This window comes from Triticum aestivum, chromosome 5A, assembly GCF_018294505.1.
Source record: "Triticum aestivum cultivar Chinese Spring chromosome 5A, IWGSC CS RefSeq v2.1, whole genome shotgun sequence".
NCBI lineage: Eukaryota > Viridiplantae > Streptophyta > Magnoliopsida > Poales > Poaceae > Triticum > Triticum aestivum.
The window spans coordinates 658,670,398-658,696,978 of NC_057806.1; the positions used below are offsets into that span (position 1 = coordinate 658,670,398).

Below are 26,581 nucleotides of genomic sequence, written 5' to 3' on the forward strand. Positions count from 1 at the left end.
CACCTATAGTGCTATGTCCATGGCTCACGCTCATGTATTGCGTGAAAGTTGAAAAGGTTTGAGAACGTCAAAAGTATGAAACAATTGCTTGGCTTGTCATCGGGGTTGTGCATGATGTGAATGCTTTGTGTGGTGAAGATGGAGCATAGCCAGACTATATGATTTTGTAGGGATAAGCTTTCTTTGGCTATGTTATTGCAATAAGACATAATTGCTTGGTTGGTATGCTTGAAGTATTATTATTTTTATGTCAAAGGATAGATTATTGCTTTGAATCACTCGTGTCTTAATATTCATGCCATGATTAGACATATGATCAAGATTATGCTAGGTAGCATTCCACATCAAAAATTATTTTTTTATCATTTACCTACTCGAGGACGAGCAGGAATTAAGCTTGGGGATGCTGATACGTCTTCGTCGTGTCTACAATTTTTGATTGTTCCATGCCAATATTATTCAACTTTCATACTTTTTGGCAACTTTTTATATTATTTTTGGGACTAACATATTGATCCAGTGCCCAGTGCCAGTTCCTGTCTGTTGCATGTTTTTGGTTTCGCAGAATATCCATATCAAACAGAGTCCAAACGGGATAAAAACAGACGGAGCTTATTTTTGGAAAATATGAAAAATTCGGAAGGAAAATCAACGTGAACCAGTGCCCGAGGTGGTCACGAGACAGGGGCGCCCCCCTAGGGCGCACTCCTACCCTCGTGAGCCCACCGTAAGGCGGTTGACGCTCTTCTTTTGCCGCAAGAAAGCTAATATTCGGAAAAAATCACGGCGAAGGTTTCAGGCCAATCGAAGTTACGGATCTCCATATATATACGAAACAGTGAAACAGAGCCAGAACAGAACGCAAAACCAGAGAGAGACAGAGAGATAGATCCAATCACGGAGGGGCTCTCGCCCCTCCCACGCCATAGAGGCCATGGACTAGAGGGGAAACCCTTCTCCCATCTAGGGAGGAGGTCAAGGAAGAAGAAGGAGGAGGGGGCTCTCTCCCCCTCGCTTCCGGTGGCACCGGAGTGCCACCGGGGGCCATCATCATCACCGCGATCTTCACCAACAACTTTATCGCCATCATCACCAACTCTTCCCCCCTCTATGCAGCAGTGTAACCTCTCTCTTACCCGTTGTAATCTCTACTTAAACATGGTGCTCAATGCTATATATTATTTCCCAATGATGTATGGCTATCCTATGATGTTTGAGTAGATCTGTTTTGTCCTAATGGCTATTTGACGATCGTGATTGGTTTGAGTTGTATGTTTTATTATTGGTGTTGTCCTATGGTGCTCTCTGTGTCGCACAAGCGTGAGGGATTCCCGCTGTAGGGTTTGCAATATGTTTATGATTTGCTTATGGTGGGTGGCGTGAGTGACAAAAGCACAGGTCCGAGTAAGTAGGTTGTTTGCGTATGGGATAAAGGGGACTTGATGCTTTAATGCTATGGTTGGGTTTTACCTTAATGAATCTTTAGTAGTTGCGGATGCTTGCTAGAGTTCCAATCATAAGTGCATATGATCCAAGTAGAGAAAGTATGTTAGCTTATGCCCCTCCCTCAAGTAAAAATGCAATAATGATTACCGGTCTAGTTATCGATTGCCTAGGGACAAATAACTTTCTTGTTGACAAAAGCTCTTTACTAAAACTAATTTAGTTGTGTCTAAACAGCCCATACTTTTTATTTACTTGCTCTTTATTATCTTGCATATCTATCGAACAACGCCTACAAAGTACTCATAGTTTCATACTTGTTTCCGGTAAAGCGAACGTCAAGCGTGCGTAAAGTTGTATTGGTGGTCGATAGAACTTGAGGGAATATTTGTTCTACCTTTAGCTTCTCGTTGGGTTCGACACTCTTACTTATCAAAAGAGGCTATAATTAATCATCTATACTTGTGAGTTATCAGAAGTCTATGAGATGATGCGTTGGTTGCCGTGGAGGAAGGCGTCGGGACCATATGGTTTCATGACTGATGTCATCCAACCATAATCGGGGACTGTCTCTGCCAAGCTGCACTCGCTTTGTGTGTGAGGGTTCCAAGGTTTGAATTTGGCCCCGCTAATCGTGTTGTTCAAATGATTGATGCCTCGGCCTTGGGGTATATTGCCCCGTCAACCTCGTTCACATTTTTGCCAAGGAGGTGCCGCAAACTTTGGCTAGTATGTTGTCACCGAGGTTGGAGGATCTTGGTTACAGAAAAAAAAGTACAATGAAGAACCAACATAGAAAAAACATGCACATGCAGGCCGACACTATTTCTTTTTTAAACACGCCGACACTATGTTCTGGAGGGTCTTAGGGCGAAGTCGACAAGATGGGCACTTATATCTGTACACATGTATGTGCAATGGGTATATATACATATATGTGTACTTTCACTTGCAAAGTATTAAGACTTAACCTTTAATTAACCACACATCCTTAGTTCGAGATGTCTAAAAATGACTGCGGAGCAATGCCATATTATTGCAAAAAGAATAACGAATAGCAAAATGGAACTAGCATGATTATTTCAAACAAGAATTTTATTTCAATGACTCAGTCGATAATAATGCTTCATTTTTTTTCTTCTTCGAGCATTTTCTTCATGCAAAGTCATCACCCATCAAGGACAATACCAATATCAAAGTTGTCCAACACATCCTTCTTGATACATCACATAGCTTCATTGACATCAACGGTACTTGAAGCTCAACATAAATTATTTAAAGCACCTTTGGTGATTTAGTATGTTGATCCTCTCATTGTATGTCTTTCCCTTCTTTCAACACTCAACAAATACTTCTTTGAGACCATTCTAATACCTAAAGTTGTGAAAGAGACTAAAAACATGGAACTACAATTTTAGAAACTAGAACCCTACGAATCGGACGTCATGTACGACTCGATCATGGACGCACGTGTATAGCTGGTGCATCTGCATGTGGAGCGAGAGGCCGAGAGGTCAACATGCCGCGAGAAGGCACATCGACATGTTGCCGTCGAGAGCCAAGACAAATTGTCAAAGTTCATTATGTTGTGCCACTATTAAGAGTGGCAGAGCACGAGTATACGCCGATCTGTTCTAGTTTATTCGGTTGTACATATGGGATCCTCGACCGTAGACGGTCGGTCTCCCGCCTAGACTCAGAGCTTTGCAAAATGTCAAGGGTAAAATCTATTTGTCGTCTACGTGACATTCTGATGGGCAAACACGCAAGGAGACTGCACTGGGTCGACCCACATTGCCCTCCATCTTTTTCTCACTTTGTCCTTCTATTTCTAGTTCCCTTTGGGTTTACCTTGGTTTATTCGGTTTTTTTTGTTTATGTGTTTCTCCACTTTTTTTCTTTCTAATTCATGTTTAAATCCATGGATATATCTTAAATACAAGAATTTTTGAAATATACTATTTTTTAAAAATTCATTTATTTTTGAAATATGACAACATTTTAAATATACTAAATTTTTTCAGAAAACATGAATATTGTTTGATGTGTGAACAATTTATAATTCGTGAACATTTTCAAAATTCATGCACATTTGCTTAACTAACGGACATGTTTTATTTTTCTGTAAAATTTTAATCTTGTAATTACATATTTTTTGAAATCATTAAAAAATCAGCAGCCGGTTTCTTTTTGGAAAAACCGTCTGGTAAAACCAATAGAAAAGAAGAAAACACAAAAGAAAAGAAAATCGGAGGAGCGCTGGACGTGGGCAAGGCCCAGGACGCGAGTACTTGTGCGATGCCTTTGCGACAGATAGAGAGGCCAGCACTGGTCAGAAGAAACAGAACGCACCATCACCAAGCGCGATGAACTGACAGTAGCGAGCGACGAACCCCTGATCCGGAATCCCCAAAACCTCGCCTCCCGGTCTCCCCGACGCAGCCGCTGTCCGGCGCCGCGGCGCCCCGCCCGGCGAGATGAAGAGCCCCTTCCGGCCACGCGCCGCCCCTTTAGTATCCGCGCTCGTCCTCCTGCTGCTCGCTCTGGTAATCCGCTCTTCTGCGAACCTAGTTTTCTGGTCAGATCTGATCATTCCGCCCCCTTCCGCTCGGCTTCCTGACGCCCACTGTTTCGCCCTTCGCCCGCAGGTCCCGTCCCCGGAGGCGGCCGAGCCCACCACGCCGGGGACCCGGACGCGCAAACTCGGCCGCGACGCCGGCTCCTCGGTCTTCTCGCTCTTCAACATGAAGCCCCAGAGCAAGTTCTGGACGGAATCGGTCATGCGGACAGGTCCGGTTCCTCACTTCATTATTATTTTGTTTCTGTCCTGGCACCTGCCTGGTGTTCCTGCTTGTCTGTGGCATTATGGGGTCGGGGGTGCTTATGCGTTTCTTGATTTTTGTAGAGTTCGATGACTTGGAGGGCTCGAAGTCAAGGGACTCCATCAACATTGGGCTTCTCAACTTCACGAGAGCTGGTGGGTTCTGGTCTTGGCTCATCAATTTTCTTCAATGTCATGTCTCCGAGGCTTTGTCAGAAGCTTCTTTTTCAGTAGCTTCAGCATAGTCCCTCAGTGATACTTCTTTTAAATCAATGTTTGGATGTTATCGCCACTGCGTTATATTCTGAATTGGAATTGTAGGTTCAAAGCTTATGATAAACTTCTGCCCATGGGCTTATCGCCATTCTTTCAGCAGGAGTGCTATGACCGTTTTCGTTTATACCACTGTAACCATTAGCCAGTAACAACAATATCAGTATCTTGTAGAACTTGCTGGCTAAGATCTGCAATAAAGAACTAAGGGAATTGAAGGGAAGTTAGGGTTTGTATGTAGTTGAGAATTAATGATCAGAGCAACTGGCAGATGCAACTTCGATATGAACAAACCCGTCGTGTGTACTTTTTACAGATAGTGTTATTGCCATGTGGCCATTTTCTTGGCAACCATATTTATTTTTGGTGTTGCTTCATGGTAAGTATCATATATTGAGGGTTTGGCTTCATTTTTGTGTGGAGAGGTGATTAGAGTGATGGCAGGACTAATATATGCGCATCTGAAGCAATCGATTGCACACGAGATATGTATAGTATAGGACTTAAGATTGTGTGCTCAATTGCTTATCAGAAAACATATTTCTCTCTACAACTGTGCTTATCCCTTGCTTATTCTTCTGTTGTATTCAGGTAATGTTGCAAACTATATGAACCTGGCGGAAGTTGATTCGATATATTTTTCAATCCCTGTCAACTTCATCTTTATGGGATTTGATGGCAAAGGGGGCCATGGTAAATTATGTATATACCTATGCAATAATACTATTCCCTTTAGCTTTTTGTTTGTACCGAGCATTAACAGTCCCTCTATTTGTTTCAGAGTTTAAGTTGGGACGTGAAGAACTAGAGCGCTGGTTTACAAAAATTGATCACATATTTGAGCATACGAGAATCCCTCCAGTTGGAGAAGTTCTTAGCCCGTTCTATAAGACTACCGTTAAGAGACTAAAGAAATATGATCTTCCTTTAGTCAGCCACGTGAATCACAAGTAATGAACCTCTACACTTAAGGCAGTTGTTCCAATTTATCATGCAATGTTTTACCCCCTTCTGTAATTAGGCCATGGTATGCTTCCATGAGTACTGATTCAACTATTCCATTTCCATTTCTTTTTGGTGTAGTTTTTCTGTGCATGCAATACATATGGGAGAAGATATCATGTCTGTCTTTGAACATGCTGTAAAAGTTCTATCACGCAGAGAAGATCTCACAGATCCCAGGTCAGATGTTCTTGAAACACATTGTTGCAGTTCTTGACATTCTGCAATTTGGTAAAGTGTTTCATATTGTGCAAGCATATACCAGAAAATGTAACTGTAGACTGACACTGCAATTTTGATTGTGCATCCCAAAGAACCTTAAGTTATGATCTCCCTCTGTTACTTGGAAATGCAATGTAGTGCTTCAAACCAATAACACATCCAAGATTTTTGTGTTTTTATTATCCAACGAAATATGCTTTAGTGTGTGTGTGTGTGTGTGTGTAGCTATTGGTTTATAGTTTATTTCTAGTTTTCTTTGATAATTCCTTTTAGACTTGTTACAGGGTAAAACCTTCTTACTGTACAGTTACTTGGAAATCCTTTCTGATGGCCTTTACAATCACTTCTACGATGCCACCTCGCATTTCCCTCATTTTATCATTGCTTACAAATATTATTTTCTTTACTTTATACAGTGAAAGTGGGGCGGCGATTTGGCAAGTGGACAGTGATCAAATGGAGCATGTATTTTCAACACTTGTTGATCACCTTCAGATACAAGAAGCATACAACATCTTCATTCTTAACCCCAAGCCTATTGAAAAGAGTACTCAGTATGGATATCGGTGAGTTTGCAGATATTTATGTTGCATTACATTTTGTGTAGTTAACACCAACATGATTCTGATAGAAGATGCACTCATTTACATTTAATGACAATATTGTCATAAAACAAGAACATGATGTGTCATTTTTTGGTAACTTTTCATGGTATGAACCTTTTGGATTTAATTTTCTGCACTGACATTTCAATTTACATGGCCTGTCTTGAATTCCTAAAGACTTAGTTCGGGATGATGTATGGCCAGGTAGAATCTGCAAGACTAATATTCTTATTTACTAAATAATCAATGTCTAAATTGTCATGTCAGTTATTATTTACTCAAAGGGATGTAGCCAATATTTCCAGTATATATCGTCTTCGGGGTCGACCATGCCTGTCCATCATGTAAGATGGTCATTACTAAACATGGCTGAGTTGGACACTTTTGTCTGTTCAGTCACGAGCCTATATATATATGCGAATGAGAATTTGAACACGAAAATGTGCATATTAATAAGTTTCATGCACCAAGACTTGTGAAAGGCAAGACCTGAACACACGACCTCTTGGTTCTGATACCATATTAACTTTCATGTACCAACCAGTAGAGAATTAAAAGTCCGAATTGATGGAGAAGGTTGGGTAATCCAGATATGCTTCAACACCCCCTCTCACATGTGGCTCGATAAGGCCTAAACGTGAACAGAAAGGGGGGAAATAATTTTTTATTTACAATGCGAAATTCAAGACTTGAAGCCAAGACCTCTTGGCTATGATACCATCTCAAGTTTCATGCACCAACCAGCAGCAAACTGATGAAGGAGGTTGGGCAATCTACATATAACACATATGACCTTTTCAATTTATTGATCTTCAAATATGGAACAATTGGTAATATTGTTTAGTAATTATGTAGCATGACACACATCATAGTTCTAAATTGTTTTGTTAACTCTTAACATACCCAGACCTATCTAGAAACCTATTTTTACTATATGAATCTGATTGTGCAATGTTGCCATGTATTGCACACAACCATCTCATTTCCGGAAACGCTTGGACTTGGAGCAATTGTTGTTAGATAGTGTATTGCCTTTTAGAAATTTATTTATTTCAAATAGCCTAATTCTGCTGCTAAGATGGAAAAGGTACAAACTCTACAAGTTGTCGATTTCTAGTTTCTCTGGGTAGCGTTTTGTGCATTCCTTCTCACACTGTTTCATTATTCAAGAGTAACGGTACATTTTGGCAACCAATAGCTCATCATCTAATTCTTTTCATACTCATTTATTTGTATTTTGTGCTATTTGTGTTCACAGGAAGGGCTTCTCCGAGTCTGAGATCAACTTACTGAGGGAGGTATGCTTGCATGCTTTAGCAAATTTCCCGCAAGGAATTGAGGAATATCATTGTGCTTCTATCTTGTTGAATGTTGATTTCATGAATCTTTTTGGTGTGCATATTGTTGTTCTGGCATTTTTTGTACATGAAACTATCTTCAATTGGTAGCTGTTGGCTTGGCAACAAGAAGGCATCATGGCTTTTTTCTCTTGAAGTGTGATACATTTATGCAGGACGGCTTAGTGAATGTGGCCCATAGACATGGTCAAGGACTCTAGGTTTGGCCCATGTGGTCCAGTAACCCATAACAGATGACTCTATTGCAATAGAATAATATATGTTTCCCTAAAAAATAGAATAGTATATGCACGGTTGCGATTAGCACAAGTGTCACTAATTGTCCCCATATAGAAGATATGATGATGAACAGTAGACAAAAGTAAAGAAAAAAGATCTGAAGTCAAATTGATTCTACTGATAAGTTGGTCCTGAAGTCATGTTCTTGTATTTGTTTGTTTTCTTAACCTCCAAGTAATATTTTCTAGAGTGTTATGAGTAGAAGCTGAACCTTAAGTAATTTTTTTGCTAGGGTTCTCTAGCCATGTTAAAAGTTGAGATGCGAAGGATTCACAAAAGCCTATAAAACCTAACAGTTCCCATGGCAGCAGGAGTTCGGTCAATAAGGCCAGTATTTATAGATGTATAGGTGTGGAAAATATGCAGCAAGCACCTTATACAACGAGAAATTTACAATGACTATATTTGAGTATATATGTAACTCTTAACAGTTACATATGTCCCTCAGTTCTGCATATTAAGCGCTTATAATTTTTAATGTGTATGTCCTATGATTCCATGGGATTCTTATTCTATACATGGATACTGCACAACTTATGTTTAATTTAATGTGAATTTCCCTATTGATCTTGAGTGTATTCTATTCTTTAGTGAGTAAAGCTGTAATTTTTTGGAACATGACATGTTAGTGGTTATTTTTTCAGAATAAGACCCTGCAAGCTCGGATACACCAATCTAAAAGGGACCCAAAACTCTATCTTGGTAAATATTATCTTCTCCTGTTTTATGTTATAACTTCTGATTTCTGAGTTCATGTAACATTAAAGATGAAAACACATATAGATGATAAGTAGAACTCTTCATTGACCCATATTTTAATATTTGGATCAATAAGAGATATATGCGGTGGGTGTTGACATTGCTTCCTCAGAAGTTAGTCTATGCAAATGCAAAGCTGAAAAATAGGTTTCTGAATAAGGATTGTCTCCATATCGTGTTACTATGGTATACCAAAATTTTGGATTGCATGAGTTGGTTTTGATATTATTATCATAATTCTATACAACTTCCCTAGCTCATTATTTTCTTGAACAGTCATGTAATTTTCTCTGACATCCCTGTAAATAATATCCATGTTGAACTTTGTTCTGTTCTTGTCAGATACTTAGCGTATCTATGTGTAGTTTAACTTTTTAATAATTTATATTTTTATCCACATCTGCAATCAACATACCAGAGTGTGCTCGAACATCTGTTTTGAAAAGGGAAACTGGGGCAGCTGCCTTTTGTGCATTCATTTTATGCATACCACACATTTATTCAGCATTAGAAAAATCTGGTCTGGGGCAGGTTAGTTGATGGAAACTGGCACTGAGATATGGCCAAGGCCATGTGGACTTTATGCATGCAGTCCTCCCAACTCCTCCCAACTGAGAAACATGGTGTTTCTTTTATTCAAATATTTTGTTTTGTGCAATAATTCTGCTTTGTAAAGGAAAAGTTGATATTTTCACTGTAAAACCCCTCAGAAGAGAACACTATTAGCTCACTTGTATTTTTTATTAAAATTATACGGTATGCTTTTCCGCTACTTTACCATGTAGCATCTCTGTATTAAGCAGATATAGAGAAGGGAGTCAACAAAAGGCCCTTGTATGAAAATCACCCCCTGTCATCATTTTCATGGACCACAACTGACAACGTGGATATGGTATGTTTTGTTTTGTTTCAGTCCAGCATTTCCATTTGTGCTATATTATTCGTCTTCTACTTCTACCCCAAATTTGGGTGTTGTGAGTGCTCAAACTTTTCCTTTAGAAACACCAAGTACAGCTAGATGCGCGCACTCACTCTCACACCATCACAAACACACACACGCCACCACAAACAGACACACACACAAATCGTCTACTAAAGACTAGAGCCACGGAACTTAAAGATTTGCAAAGTCACCACACGCACCTCGCTATCGACTGGAACGTCGCCTCCCACTGAAAGAATAATCCACATTAATGAAACAGCAAAGTGCCAAACTCGGGTTTTATCCCTGGTGTTCCGGGGTAACAACCATCCACTAAGCATCCAACCACTGTTTGGTTCTCGAGTGTGCTTAAGCTTTGGACCTACTGATCCATATGTGATTGTTAGTTTGTCATAGTCAGTTTATATTACCTGCCCTGTGTTTTGAGGCACTTGAACTTTTTGAGTTTAGATATTCAGTTGTTAGTCTTATGAAAGCAAAAAACTATGAAGCCAGTAGGAATCAGCACCAACTTTTTGCACTGCTAGTTTGGATCATACCTTATGTGCTTTTCAAGTACCTTGTTTAATTTCAACGTACTTGTTTTGTTGCCAAGATGTACTGTATGACTGGTGGATTATTATTGTGTGTAACCCAAGGTTACATGAAAACCAATCGTGACAATATTACGTGTAACTCAATAAAATGCCCTTTTCATGTCTTGTACAGGGTGATTGGTCAAAACAGTGCAAGGAAGCCTTAAGCGGTTTTGAACTGTTGAAGGCAGGAAAGAGTAAAGAGGACATTATTTATGACAAAGCTGTTCAGGTGCCACACTTATATCAGTGCACACAACTAAATATCTTACCATGTATATATAAGTAACGTCATGTGTTCTTGTTAGATATTACACGGTGCAAAAGATGAGCTGCATGATGTTCTAGAGAGCGCACTCATGTCCAGTGATTTGAAGGGTTTGCATGCTGAATGCCTTACAGATATATGGGTCGGCAGAAACAGGTCTGCTATGATTTTGTTTTGCTTTACTGTTGGAAAAAGTCATTATTACCCCCCTGAAATTTGACTACCAGATTAGCTATCCCACCCCTTGATTTTCTGAAACCGGAGAGAATAACTACCCTAATTTTTGCTACTGGTCGATGACATGGACTACAAAGTGGCAAATACTTGGCTAATCAGATATATTTTAATTCTTTTCAACCACATGTCTGGGAAGTTCTACTCTGCTCCGCTTCACCTTTCTCTGTTTTTCTAACCTTGAAGACCATGAGGGAGCACCTCACTGAAATATATTAAAAATAAAAATATGTTACATATGTACTGGGGGGGGGGGGTTCTCCCATTTTGAGGGATAAAACAAGGAGATCAAAAGAGAGTAGAGCACCAAATTGAGTTTTACAAAGGAGGTTATGAAAGGCTCTAGTCTTTCATTAGATCTATGAACCAACAGAGAGAGGTCCTCTTTGAATCTGGTCAGCCAGGATTGGTTCGAGGGCTCAGCCATGGCAAATATCTCCATAAACATAGTTTTGCCTCAGCTTTGTTTCCCTGCATGTAACAACTCTAGTCTTGATCCAGAGGCAGGCCAAGAATGGCCAAGGAAGCCCAACAATGAGCACTGAAATCACATTGGAAGAATAGGTGTTCCACGGTTTCCTGGACATTAAAATGTCTCTCGTGAAGCATGTTTCTTGTATTGAGGGTCAGCTAGCAAAAGCCAGGCGAAAATTTTAGTCTTGTTGGACACTTGGATTTCCAAATCCATTTGAAGGCCAGATCAGCATGCACTTCTCAGAAACAAGTACACATAGTATTTGCTAGCCTTGAACTGTTATGACTTGGATCTCCCTCGCTTCCTCTCTGGCTTGAATTGATAGCGGCGAATGGAAGATGTCGCCCAGATCCACAACATTCAAATGTCCGTCACCAAGGCATCCTCATTGCGAGCAAAGCAGAAGGCTCTAGGGTGTGTACCGGTGAGCACGTTCTGGGTCCATAAGTCCTTCCAAAGTAGTGTCGTTTTTCCATCTCCAATCACCACAATCGTGACACCTTTGTAAATGTCCTGTCAGTTGCAAGACATCCAGCCACCAGAATGAACTGTATGCATCCATGTTGTGTGGACTCCTGTTGTTATAGTTGGCAAACAAGCTGCACCCACGGGACAAGTAGCCCATGAGCAGAAAGGTGGACAGACATCGTAGGATCATGAGCACTCGCCGAAAAACAACCGGCTCTCACCACGGAGGCGAAGTGGTCAAACTAGGCGCGAGGGGCTTGCTTAAGACTGTAGAGAGAGGGACGAAGATGACAGATCATGCCACCAGGAACATAATACCCAAGTGGTGGCTGCATGTAAATCCTCTCACGCAACTAACCATTAAGAAAGGCATTCTTAACATCATGCTGAGATACAGACAAATGGCGAACAGAGGCCACACCAAGCCGTGGTTATATGGGCCACATGAGCAGAAGTCCCATCGTAATCATGACCATGCTCCTGTTGAAGGCCGCGTGCCATAAGGCGAGCTTTGTAGCACTCAAGAGAACCATCGGTGCGAGCCTTGACCTTGTGGACCTACTTACAAGTGATGGGACAAACACAAAGAAGAAAAACAAGATCCCATGTGCTGGTGCACTCAAGAGCAGCAATCTCATCTGCCATTCGGGATGGACAACATCGTGATAAGTCGAGGTACAATAGCGCCAGAAAAACCGTAGCGGTCAATGGCGAGGCGAGGCCGATCACGAAAACCAAGACCACATCAGAAGTAGATGGCACATCAGTATACTCACCCACTACACGTGGATGACAAGCATAATAGCGAGGAAAAGAGGGAAGAATACGAGGAGCAACTGGCTAAATAGACTCAGGTGATGGAGACAGAGAATCTACCAGAGATGGAAGGTGCAAAAATCATGTGACAAGTGAGGAGAGGAAACCATAGGAGATGGCGGCGTCAGATCTGCAACTGTTGGATGAGTATGAGTGGGATGGTGGGGCAAAGTGAGAGATATGTCAGGAAAAGTGAAGAAAGAGATATCCCCACCCATTGAAAAGACACTGTATCCTAAGAAGAAACACTCGATAGACCGAGCGGTCAGTTTGGTGCACTCATGGGGGGCAAGAAGAACAAAACAAACACAACGAAATAAACAGAGCGTCGAATAATCAGGAGAATGATAAAAAAGACGCTTGAAAGGAATGCCACCCTACAAAGCAGTAGAGGGCTAAATGTTGATAAGGTAGGTGGAAGTGGAAATAGCCTCAACCCAAAAGTGAGGCGGAAGAGAGGGGCGATCCGTCAACGCACGAGCTGTCTCAAGAAGGTGACGATGCTTGCGCTCAGCCACACCATTCTGAGCATGAGCACCAGGACAGGAATTGTGCAAGTGTACCCTGCTCAGTAAGGACACCACGCAACATCTTGGAGATATACTTGCCAGCTGAGTCAGCATGAAACACACATATAGACATAGAGAACTGAGTGTGCCATGACAGCAAATTGAGCCTCATCGCAAGAAGACATAAAATAAAGCCAAGTGTAGCGAGAGAAATCATCTATAAAAATAATATAGTATCGATGCCCCCCTTTCAAAGTGAAGGGAGCAGTGTGCCATACATCGGAATGAACTGAATCAAAAGGACGCCGAGACATTGACTCACTAGTATGATAAGGTAACTTAACCTGTGCTACAACCCTGGCACTCTAAAGAGACATTTGTTGAGACAGACCCCAAAAGACCGAGTTGATGATGCGACTGCTGGAAGGAGTCAGTAGTTGAAGCGATGGAAGCTGAGGGGCTGGCAATAGTGGTGGCAACGGAAGGAATATGATGCCAACCCCAACCAGAGCTTGTGTGCGACGATCCTGATCTGAACATCAGAAAATAGGTTCATGGTAAGTCAAGGAGCATGAGCAACATTGGGAACAAAAAAAAAGCAGTAAGAGTGCCTCAACTAGCAATAGAAAGAGGAGTACCATCAACCGCGGGAACATAAACAGGAAAATCAAGAGATCTAATGGAGGACAAGGTGGAAGAACCAAAAGACATGAAAGGAAGCCATAGAATCCAGAACCCACGGGGATGTACCTTATTGTGTAATGGTGGTAGCTCAGTGCCATAAGACAACACACATCGAAGAAGAACCTGAAGCGGCGAGTGTACGTTTTAAGTCTCACAATATCCCCCTCAGTTGAGGAGACAATTGATGATGTCAAAGAGGTGTGTAGTGTGCTCCATGTTGCGCATGTGGCGCTTCTTCTTGAAGCAACCAGATTCACGTGACCATCCCTGTTGCAGTAGCTGCAGTGACTGCGGGAGTGACCCTTGCCACCAGAAGGAGAGGGCAAGAGTGGTGGAGCTGGAAAGAGCCAGTGCAACAAACATAGCAGGAGCTCGAGCAGCGAGCACAGAGGGAACCTCAAGTAAACCAGCACCACGTAGGTGCGTCTCAACATGAAGCACAAATGTTAGAAAGCGCCTCCATAAGAGACAGGTCACGAGCTAACAGCTAAGCATGCCGCGGCTCAAACTCCTTGCGAAGCCGAGACCAAAACTCGTAGAACTCCAGAAATCTGACCGCACAACCTGGCGACACTAGCAAGTACACAACCGACAATGCAGAGATACCAGAACTGTGTGTAGAAATCATCACCAGTGGAGTCATTCTGCTGAAGAGCATGCTTCTAGCGGACCACAGACAAGTATAGGGCATTACCAGATGCTAATGGTGCTGTCGATGATGAGTCCTTATCTCAAAGACGAGAGTAAGGCCCATAAACTCAAGAGGCAAGTTGATGTAGAAAGCTGGCACTGACACTGAGAACAACTGCGACATGAGCATCATTTTCAAACCATTGAGTGTAAGCAAACATGTCATCATGGTAAGTGTTTCTTTTCTTTGAACACTAGTAGGGTCCTGAAGGACCCAAAACCCGCGTTAATAATAATGTGGTGATGAAGGGCAGATTACATTAGAACCCAAAGGAAAACAAAAATTACAGACAAGGTCTTTGACTTTTGAGAAGAGGACCCTGCATAGAGATAGAAAAATGCAATCGGGTCCACATCATATTCTTCATAGCTTCACCATCGTCGGGGACCGTGCCACTTGGGACAGCTGGATCTCCACAACTCCACTTCCAACAACCAGATACGCCATGTACAAAGGGAAACCGCGCTCCTCCGAGCTCTACATCGCCAGACGTTTCTGTCGGTGATAAGAGTGGAGCGGGTCGGAGCAGAGGTTACACGAGAGACTCTCAACGGTGGCAAGGAGAGCTGTAGCACTTCTCTCTCTCTATTGTATCACGGTAAGTGTGAAGAGCCCTCCGATAGTAAGACCCGATGGTCATAAGCATCAATCGCACATCATCAACAACCTTTGCTGCATACTTATCAGCCTGAGAAGCATCCGTGGCAAGAGCCGGTGGCGTCGGCTGGGTAGAAGACATGAGACACAGGAGGAACCGGGTGCGACAGACAGGAGACCTCGCCAAAAAGAACACCCCAGAGACAAAGGTCATGCATATGAATGCACATAAAGGCAACAAACTCGGTGTAGTTAGCACCATCAAAACTCATTGTAACTTTTTTTATAACGGAAGCAGACGAATGATCAAACTAGTCTAGTAATCAGACGAATGATCAAATCCAACACCTCGAGTGTTGGGGCAGAGGAAATAACCAGCTAGGAGGTGAACGACCAAGGGAGATAGAGTTGCATGGATGGAGGCCACCAGGAGGCGATGTAGACGTAGGCGACCGGATGAGAGGCCGATGCTGGATCCCGACAACAGATGACGCGGGCTGTGGGTGGATCGTGGGCGGGCGCTGGGGGCCGGCGGCGGCAGACAACACAGATCACGGGAGGCCAGGGGCATCATAGGATGGTGCTGATCAATGGACAGGAAAGGAGAGGCAGCATAGTCGGCCAGACGAGGAGTTGGAAGGCGGCTGCATGATAGTCGGCTCAGAGAAGGATGGCGGCGACGCGAGATTGTATTGGCATGAGTTGAGCGTGCTAATTTTTCTTTTTGACCTAGGGGCTAGGACTCTAATACCATGTTAGGAAATATGCAACTTGTATTTCCTGGGGGCCAAGGGCCAGTTATATATACATGTACAGGTGGTAACAGGCTATACATGGTAACATAAGATAACTCTTAACAGCCTGAATATAATAAATAATCATGCTTAGAAAACCTGGTTTGCAGTTCTGGGGGCAAAGCAGACATGTCATCAAAGCTCAGGGGGCAGTGTATACTCTTTCCTATACTTTTGAGGTTGGATTGGTTCCCTTCTAACTAAAATTACCTTTTCCAGGTTTGCTTTTGTTGATCTTACTGCCGGACCATTTTCCTGGGGCCCTGCTGTCGGTGGGGATGGTGTTCGTACAGAACTTACTCTGCCAAATGTGGCAAAAACTGTTGGGGCTGTCGCAGGTCAGTTTTTTTTTTTTCATTTTTCTTTGTACATATGATGTTTCATTACTACCTGTTTATGCACTTCAGAGCCTGGTTACTTATGCACTGGGTATGCATATGGCGTCACTATGTTTATTGACCTTTTCAAAAGTTATATCCCATTAGTTTCCTTAGCTGCCAGCATGTTCTTAATATTACATTACTGTTTATTGCTCTTGTTCTAAAGGCCATATATTATCTTACTAGTCGTTGCTTTACAGTTAATTATAGGAACAGTTGATCTATTAACCATGTCAGTCTGTTTATGCCTTGAACTCATTTTTGGTAAACCACCTACATAAGATGTTCTGTATTCATTTCATGACGTCGTTCCAAATTCTGTTAGCTTTATATAGAGTACACCAGTTATAATGTTGTTAGAGTTATTAACTGGTGAAAAGTCTGAACACAAGTTAAGACAGGTGTATAGTTATCGTGTTGACTGAGCTAAAGGGGAAACCATCCAGAACATATGTCTTGCTGAAATAAAGAATGTTGGCTATCATAAAAGTACGATGGATGTCATTTGTACTTGATAAGGCTAGCATTCTGGTGATTAGTATCGGATTAGTCTCACACAGAGAGTTCAAGGAGTGAATAATATAACGCTTGAGGGCTGTCAAATGGCCGAGCAACTTGATGTGGGTGTTGTGAATCTTACTGGATTATGACCATTGCTTTATCAGCACAAATGCATGTGTCCCTGCAGGGTAAACTGTTTGAATGTTTACTGAGGGGGTTCCAGGCATTTATCGGCACAAATGGGCTATAGCTGAGGGCATTAACCTATTTGCATGGTGCGTCCTGGTCAAATTAGTGGACTGTGGGGCACAGGTGTGGTAGCGGTGGGATTAGTTTTGCCGCATAGAGTTCAAACATAGAATAAGAGCATATAATGCTTAAGGGTCGTATATTGCAACTCCGTGTTATATCTTTCGACCGAAGCAGGTATGAGAGCCCAAGCGAGCTAGTGAGTAGGCTTGTCCAGGTGGCAGACTGAGCTGTAGAGTGCATTTTCTCTAGTGTACGTCTACAATAATGTTCTGTAGCACAGGAATTTCTCACCAATTTGTTTGTTCAGCATGAAGTGATTGTAGTTGATCTAATGCAGAAATCACAGAGGAAGAGGCTGAAGAAAGTCTACAAGATACAATCAGAGAAAGGTTTTCTTCTGTTGGCGAGGTACCATCAGTATTCGTTTACATATTCTTCTATACTGCCAACTCAATCTAATATCAACTGAGACACCTTTATATTCTGATCTCCATGATGGGGCATAGTAGATTTGTAATAAAGGGTGGTGGTGCTGCTTTACAAAATTTCTTCTTGTCTTACCCCAACCACGAGAGTGAGAGGATATTAATGAAACATTAGAGGTAGGAAGAGCTCTGGCAGCATAACAGGCAAGAAGAGAGGGAGCAGAAAGATTTGGGATACTTGAAATTGTTTCCTTTACTGTGTTAAACGATACTTCTGATGCCTGAACTCTTGATAAGTCGCCTTACAGCTGGTTAATCTCTCACAGCATAATGACGCCCCAACTGCCTTTAGGGGCATGGGCTTTCTCTACTTAGCACCTTTTTTTCCTTTTCTGTTGTGTTGTCACATCTTGAAAAATGAAACCAGCTCTTGATTTGCATATGAACTGTGATTTCTTTTGGTTCAGGATTACCATGCGGTGGATATCCTATTGGCAGAAATTGATGTATATGAACTTTTTGCTTTCAAGCATTGCATGAAAAGAAGGATACAACTTGCCCTTTGCAAAGGTACTTCCGGATGCCCATAAATTTGCACCTTTGTTTTAACTATCCTACATGGTGGTAAACTTGTAGGTGATATCTGTCGTCTAAGTTGTGACTTTGTTAAGAAGCAACTTATCTGTATTGCATAGCCCAAGGGGCAAATATATATAAAAAGAAACTTTGAGTACAAGTAAGGAAATCTAAACCAGTACGATTATACAAATATATAAGGAGACTTAGGGCATGGCCATCGCTACACGATGGACAGATGCCTCAGGCCTCCACGTAGGTTCGGGTGGTCCAAAATGCCTCAAAGTGATGCTTGGAGAGAAAAACGGGTTCCTGCAGAAGAGGTTGTCTCTCCGCTGACAAAAGTTTGCTGCTGACGATGTAGGTGTACCATTGGCTCCTTTTCTCCCTCATAAACAATGGCAAAGCTAAGCTGCACCCATGCGGTCTTGGAGAAAAGCAAGAGAGAAAGATAAAAAGGTGAAGAAAACGAGGGAGAAAGGTGGGGCCAGTGAGGAGGTTGTAGCATTGGATGAGATTATTTCACATGGTTGTTTCAGTGCTCTTTATCTACGTGGATGTCTGGGGCTAACGCTTCCTGTAGCCTCCACTGTACATGCCCTTAGACCAATACTAATACTCCTTAACACACTTACACCGCTGTTTCGTATTACTTGTTTATTTATTTGTTTTGGTCCAGGAGCTCACACCAGGGATTAAGTATTTACCCGTACTCCAACCCCTAACCCACCCAAAAAAGCATGAACATCATGTTTTCGTATGGATTGTGAAAGCTACTAAGTAACTGGTATTTCTTTTCCTTCAAAAATGTTATGATATAGCTGGACTAGAAGCTTCAGGCAAGCTAGCACAGCTACTCCTCCCTGACATCCATGCATATGTTTAAGATAATGAAAATATCAAAATATTAGTTCTAATAAATTTGCCCTGTTTATTCCCTGGTTTCCTGGAAAAATGGTCGAGTTGTCAGAAGCGTTCGTAAATTACATTTTTGAGTCTTATCCTGTTCATAATATTACTTTATCAGAAACATAATTACCACCTTCATTTTTCTGCTCAGAACTCGATCAGAGAATGCACGAGCTGAAAAATGAACTGGAGGGCTACCATAGTGGAGATTCTGAAGAAATTAATAAGAAGAAAGCTCTTGATGCCCTGAAGAGGATGGAAAAATGGAACTTGTTTAAAGATACCTCTGAGGTTAGCTTGGTCCAACTACTTATACCATTGTAGCAGAGAGCATGCAGTTTTGCCACTTTTTAAGCACACATTTACTCATGTAGTCATGTACATGGGGGACTGGACAATTGGAGATACAGTTCTTGTATGTCATCATCTTATTATCTTTAGAAGAATCAAGCTAACCAAACATTCAATTGGTGCTCCGTCTGAACCATCGTGTACCATATGATAGGCTTAACAAAAGAAGACGTGTTGCTACCAAATGGTGACCCTACACTATTTGGTACCATTCATAGAAGTTACTCCATTTAACTCTGTATTGCTTTGTCCCAGTTATTTTTATTTTAGTAACAAGTGCCAGTGGTTAGATGGATGCACAAGTACTGACACTCATTACTTAAATAAATAGCTGGTACATAACAATATGGAGTCACATGGATAACTTCTATGGTTGCTACCAAATAATGTAGGGTACCACCTGCAGTTGCTTGTATTAATCAGTTGACAGGTTGCCATCAAGTAACAGAAAGTGTTGCTAATCACAACATGGTAGAGCCTAGGAAGTAACAGTATAGATGCCAACATTATAAAGTTTGTAGCAAGTAGTTAACTCTCTAGTGTGGTACATCCCAACTGCATATAACTGGTAGCTGAGAAATAATCAGATGGGTCTTGTTTTGTTCCATTTTTTCATTGGCCCATCGTATATAACACGATAATACAAATAAAATGCAAGTAAGATGCTATATTAGTTTGATACAATCATCTAAAGATTATAAAATAATTATGTACAACATCACATGTTCATTCTTGCACCTTGCATGTCAGAACGAAAAACAGAAATTGGACGGATGGTTTTGTAAGAAGGAAGTATGATGAGATTTGGCCATGCATTACAGTTCACACAGGAACCGGAAGGAAGGCAGAGAGTAAGACATGCACAATAACAAAAAGCAGGATGAAGAATTACACTAAAATTGTGTTTTAATATGAACTCATCTTTCTGCTAATATCAACACACTTACCTAGTGTTAATCATTCTTTTAATAACAATGTTTTTACAGGTATTCTAATAGCAGAATTCCATCTTGTAATTCCAGGAACATCATAGTTACACAGTGGCTCGTGATTCATTTCTTGCACACCTGGGGTCAACATTATGGGGCTCTATGAGGCATGTAATTGCTCCATCTGTTTCTCACAGAGCATACCATTACTATGAGAAGCTATCATTTCAGTTGTACTTCGTCACACAAGAGGTAGCTATTATATATTTTTTTGCCTATTTTTCTGTATCAATAAAGTTACTCACCCCCTGCATTGTCCTTTTTCTTTTGCAGAAAGCCAGGAACATAAAGCAGTTGCCCATTAATGTAAAATCCATCAGAGATGGCCTTAGTTCTTTGTTGTTACCATCTCAGAAGTCAATGTTTACCCAACACATGTACGTGTACTTCATTTTCTCAATCTTGGTTTATAGCCCTATTACTTGCCCTTTGTCCATCAGCAAGAGCAAAAAGAAGTGCTTCGTTAGCTACTAATATGGAATGATAAACTTACTACAGGGTTTAAAACTAATCAAGATAGAACTTGTATGTGAAATTCATGTGCATCTACTTGTGATCTGACTCTGCATGTGAAATCCATGTACTTCTTTCTCTTATGCTAACTCATGCATGAGACTTTCAACTGGGATGGATGAATCTGCAACTTATGAAAATTTAGTCCCCCCCCACCCCCCTAAAAATCATTGTAATGAACTTGTAATAGTGGCTAAAATTTTCATTTGTGTCTCATGTGGGCAAGAACATGGGTGGGGCTTTTGTTTATGTGTGCTGTACAAAATTGTTGGTGTAGTCTGTTCTGTCAATCCTTCATAGTATTTACAAATTTGTCTTGAATGTCTGCTAATTATTTTTTGCTACCTCTAACCATGCAAGGATTCACGCGGATAGATACAATTATCTGATGCGGCATTCTGTTACTTAACAACTGACTGTTAGTCATTATTAGTGTTCACACAGTATCTGTCGTTGCTTGTTAACATGATGGTGTTGTAATCCATGAATAGAAGTTATATTGGCAGCAATACAATAACAAGTAGATCAGGAGTATTTCCTTTGACACAGCAGATTAGGAGTACCTAATTGAACTGGTTTATGTGTGGATGGATTAACAATACTGACAACTAAACCTACCCACCTAGGACGTTTTCAGCGGAAGGCAGACATGAGATAAGTAGTAGTGGACCAGCACATCAATGTGCCTGGCACAGCAAGGAATATGGTCCTAGTTATCTATATACTGACTCGTGTTCAATATTTACAACTGAACCAGCATGGGTTAGATGCGAGACATATGGATGCTGGGTCAAACTAGGTGCCCCGGATAGCGAGGTCACTGGCGCCTGAGAGCCAAATGAGTTTTCGCTTATAAGGAATATAAATTCAGGAAAATCCAGAAAGTGTTGTGTGCCTTGTGTGCTTCTTACAGTTATCTTGACATCCTCACAAACTATGTTGAGTGTAGTTCACAAAGACTAAACTACCTATGTGGATATTACCTATATTGACAATTGTTTCCCCACTCTTACGAGATTGAATTCTGCATGTTGATGTTCAGGCTGTCATTGTCAGAGGAACCAGCATTGATGATGGCATTTTCTATGGCTCGCCGTGCAGCCGCGGTTCCACTTCTATTGGTCAATGGTACCTATAGGTCCACAGTCCGTACATACCTGGATTCTGCCATTCTCCAGCACCAGTTACAGAAGTTAAGTGAGCAAACTTCACTTAAAGGTATAGATTTGTTATATTTTGCTTCTCATAATCCCAGGCACTTAATGCTGTTTAGCCTGAAGAATGCCATTCGGTTAAGGTAGTGTTTGCATAGTTCATGCTGTTCTGTTGACCATTCACACGCATGCATGTGTTTTAGTTGTCAGATTGAAGTCTGGTCTTGCATATGATGATGAACATGAGTAAAGAACATCATGCATGGATTGATGCGAGGATTGTGTGCTATACTGCTATTGATCTTATGAGGCTAAAGTTGATGAATCTGTTTTTGCAATGCTAAACACCATTCTCTTTATCTGTTGTTTTGGACAACCAGATATCCAACACACTCCTTTGTTTATTCCGTTTCTAGTTATGTATTTGCAAAATTTATTAATCATATAGTGATACAAATTAGTTTTTTCAGTTGAAAAAAATGTTTGGATGCCATTTTTTGTGGCAACAAAACATTTGCACGGAAAAGGGCTTAAAAGATCCAGAAAAAAATAACTTGAAAGCATAGAATCTTCCTCTGGATTTTGTTGTATGCTATGATAAACACAAAAGTCCTAATGTACCACAAGAACATTTCCATGTATTGTCTTGCTTGTAACTTTCTGGATTATGTTGTAGCCATACTGATACCATAACTGTGTGGTGTTTAGGTCAACGTGTATTCAAGAACTGATGTACTATCATCTCTGGGATTTGTTCATAGAGAAATGGAGCAAGTCTTTACTATGTTGAATTGCATTTGTATTAGTCATGACCTCCTAGGCCACCATCACATGCTACAGTATGATGGATTATTATAAACTATGTTTTGCTTCTATACACAGGAGAACATACAAATCACAGGTCAACATTGGAGGTTCCAGTATTCTGGTTCATACATAGTGAACCCCTATTACTGGATAAACATTACCAAGCTAAGGCTCTTTCAAACATGGTCGTCGTGGTTCAGTCAGATGTCGATTCTTGGGAAAGCCACATACAATGCAATGGGAGGTCAATCTTATGGGATTTGAGGTATGATTGGTAGTATTATTCATTAGTTTTATGGGAACATTGGTGTTAACCTCGCGAGCTACCATTCTAGAACATTGGTGTTGCTGGCTGGTTCCATTTGCAATATATAATATCCTAGCCTTATTTTCATTTACCAAAGCTTAAACATTCCATTTTTCTAAAAGGTGGCGGGTAAACATATGTTAACTTCCTATTTAAATTTGAATTCTGATTCATTGACTAAAGTCATTTGAATAGATATAATTGGACCAATTTTTTCTCATGAAGCCAAATGGTTGCTGCATTTAGGGTGTGCTTGATTTGAGACCACAGATGGGACTGTACCATCATTTTTAATTCATTATTTTACACATAATTTGTTTCACCTGCCATATGAGTTGGGCAAAAAACTATGTGGCAGCTAACTTTTCTTTGGCATACAATAGCCGTTTTGTTTGTGATCTCATGTCGACTTTCTAACACAGTGAACTCCCTTATTTCATCAGTCATAAGAACAAGCGCATAACTTGACACACATTGTACCCATGCTAATACCGTCTTCTTTCTCATTTTGAGTTTGGGTTCACGTACATGTTCGCCATTATAGTCAACTGCATTAATGGTACTAATAACTCATTGTAAACAGGAAACCAGTTAAGGCGGCTATTGCTGCATCTGCTGAGTATGTATCTGGTTTACTTCCTATGCATCTGGCTTATAGCTCAGCTCATGAAACTGCATCAGAGGTTTGTTTTGCCTTTCATGTCTATCAGTTTAATTCTTTGTTGACTAATGTGTAACATATATCTCTCCTGCCTAAACCTAACATATATTGGGAGAAAGACAATACCTAAACCTAGGCTCTGATACCATGCAAGGAAGTATGCAACTTCTATTTCCACGAGGCCGTAGGCTGAGTGTGGAAAATATGCAGAAACCCCTTGTGCAATTGGGTTATTTTTTAGATATAGATGTTAAGTATGTACAAATGTAATAACAATATCCTAGTAACATGATGTCAATATAATCCCATGATTCTCTTGCTATGATCCACATACATGTACAGGTGTAGAAAATATGCAGATACCCCTTATATAGTTACTCCCTCCGTCCCATAATATAAGAGCATTTTTTACACTAGTGTAGTGTCAAAAACGCTCTTATAATATGGGACGGAGGGAGTATATGATAGGGTTATTACACAACTAATGCATGAAAAGTATGTACAGCTCTAACACCAATATCGTAGCAACATGCTGTCTTCACAATCCCATGATTGTCTTGCTATGACATGCAATTCCAGTATTCGACGCAAACAAACCATTGTGCATGTTGGCTTAACTTGATGTTCGATCCAGAATGTATTACCTTCCTGTTGTACTCCCTCTGTAAAGAAATATAAGATCGTTTAGATCACTATGTAAACGATCTTATATTTCTTTACAGAGGGAGTACATGTGCTATCAATTTTCATCAGTTGTAGTGTTTAATTCCATTGGAGCTACTTGTAGGCTTTACACCCACCAAACCACATGCATGAAAAGGGAATAGATATGTTGCATAAAATTTTTATTAACAGTTTTCATCTATGCCAGATATTGCTGAAATACTTCCGATATGATTAACTTATATTTGCCAAGATAAAACTTGAAAAGTTACTGCTAAATGTCATAGGTAAGGAAAATTTTGTGGCATTTACCACCTTTCTAGGTCGATAAATATTTACTTTGCCTGATAAATATTTACATTTCCATTTTTTTGTTACTTAGTTGTGTCGAATTGTCCATCATTGCTTGTTGACAACTTCTATATTATCCTCCATTGCAGCTTTATATCTTGTATGTGACCTAATACACATTGTTGTTAGCATTCCTTCATGATTTTATTTCACCCCTTTTAATACCTGCTTGCGTGTGTACTTTTCGAGCCCCTTCCTTTTCTCATACCTTCTTATTTGTCTGATGTTTCTAGGACTGGACATGGTCTGTGGGTTGTAATCCCTTATCTATTAGTTCTAAAGGTTGGCGACTTTCAGAATTTCAGCAAGATGTGATCGCTCGGAACTATATTATTACTGGAGTGGAGGAATCCATACGAGTAGTCAATTCAGCAATTCAACGATTGATAACAGAGAGGACATGTATCCTAATAATCGTCTTGTCATTCAATTTCTTGAAAATTAGCGGCGAGTAATACTTTTTATGCTTGCTTTGAACTTAACTAGTTGGAGGCTTGGAACAGAACTACTATGAACTTCACACAAGTGATTCATAGTTGGGGCACATGCTCTCAGTTGAAAAAAAAACACATGCACATTTGAAAATTTGTGAGAAAAATATCATGATGCACACTGCAGAAATTTTGCGCAAAATATCTTCTTTGTACACTAACCAACATCCATATGTTATTCATTTTTTTGCCACCACACTTTTTTTTGCACAATTTACATCCATGCTAGCCAATTGATAGTCCAACTTGTACTATAGTGGATGTTTTGGCTTCAAACCTAGCCAAAAACGCTGTAACAGGGATGTTTGCATTTTATTCAATTATGTTTTTCTATTAACCTTAACAAAGCTTACCCCAACTTGCTTGGGACAAAAAAGGCTTTGTTGTTGTAACCTTAACAATCTGCAGCTGAACAAGGCTTTAAAATTTTCAAGACCAAGGAGAGCGTGATGGTTGAAAAATACAATTCCGTTGTTAACATGTGGAGAAGGGTAAGTTGTTGTCAGATAGGCCTCTTTTACCTATGTTATTTTTGGTATAGGGGGCTAATGTTTTGTCTGTAGGTTGCCTTTATGTCTAGAGGGTTGCGGTATGGTGATGCGGTAAAGCTCATGTCGTCGCTCGAGGAGGCTTCTAATGGGTCAGTAGTCCTTGAGCTTTCACACTTTATTTACGTCTTGTCCGATTCGTTTTGTTATGTGAAGTAGAATTTGTTAATGTGCATTTGTGAATATTTATTTGTAAACATCAGAATATTAAGCTCAAGTTGTTTTTTTTGTTTTATTAAATGGATCGTGTCCCCAACTGGAATGATCTGGTACATGCCTGGTATTCTGATGTGCTGTTTTTTCCCTGTCAGATTTTCTCATGCTGTGAACTCAACCATCTCAAATCTACACCCTGCAAAATGTGCTCGTCAAAGGAAAATTGACGTACAGCTAGACATGACAACCATCCCTGCTTTTATAGTTGTTTTTGGGTTGCTTTGGTTTCTTTTGCGACCAAGGAGGCCGAAGCCCAAGATCAACTGAGCACAGTAATTTTCAACTTGGGTATACAGTTTGACATGATCCTTGTAAATGCTTGCACCATGGGTGATATCTTCCGTGGAGGTCTAAAAAGGCGACAGGACAGACTCAAGCAATGCCTAGATGCAGCACACAGGGGTTCGACCCTCAGTCACACCCTCTTTATTTAGATGACAAGGGGGCTTGCGGGCCCATCATTTTAGAACAGCTGACACAGAAAGGGTGTAAACATGCACTGGACGGTGCATACCTTTTTGGGCTCTATTTTCTTGCATGGTTAACTGAATCCATCTTACCAAAACCTGAACTGGGGTTCATCTTACCCTCGAGTCCTTGAACATGATACCTATGTGCACTGCCCGTCGATTTTCTTGATAAAGTTTACCGGGGAAAAGTATCTTGTCACA

General features: G+C 40.7%; 1 protein-coding gene across 1 annotated transcript; it reads left to right on the forward strand.

Annotated features, from left to right (window-relative positions):
* The first annotated feature begins 3,751 nt into the window (after positions 1 to 3,751).
* Positions 3,752 to 26,581, forward strand: LOC123105716 (uncharacterized). The gene is made up of 25 exons (XM_044527834.1): positions 3,752 to 3,989; positions 4,092 to 4,233; positions 4,349 to 4,420; positions 5,129 to 5,230; positions 5,319 to 5,487; positions 5,621 to 5,719; positions 6,178 to 6,327; positions 7,625 to 7,664; positions 8,648 to 8,705; positions 9,566 to 9,654; positions 10,414 to 10,512; positions 10,589 to 10,704; positions 16,036 to 16,154; positions 17,287 to 17,357; positions 17,842 to 17,944; positions 19,011 to 19,150; positions 20,233 to 20,391; positions 20,473 to 20,576; positions 21,755 to 21,930; positions 22,749 to 22,938; positions 23,564 to 23,663; positions 24,889 to 25,057; positions 25,555 to 25,637; positions 25,710 to 25,786; positions 26,006 to 26,581. Exons 1-25 carry the CDS (start codon positions 3,921 to 3,923, stop codon positions 26,175 to 26,177), a joined length of 2,868 nt encoding a protein of 955 aa, XP_044383769.1. The 5' UTR covers positions 3,752 to 3,920; the 3' UTR covers positions 26,178 to 26,581.

Excerpts from the sequence above, each read along its gene's own strand:
- LOC123105716 (XM_044527834.1), top strand. The coding sequence starts at position 3,921 with ATGAAGAGCCCCTTCCGGCCACGCGCCGCCCCTTTAGTATCCGCGCTC. Across the intron at positions 9,655-10,413 it reads CAACTGACAACGTGGATATG|GGTGATTGGTCAAAACAGTG; the intron begins GTATGTTTTGTT and ends TGTCTTGTACAG. Across the intron at positions 17,945-19,010 it reads ACAACTTGCCCTTTGCAAAG|AACTCGATCAGAGAATGCAC; the intron begins GTACTTCCGGAT and ends TTTTCTGCTCAG.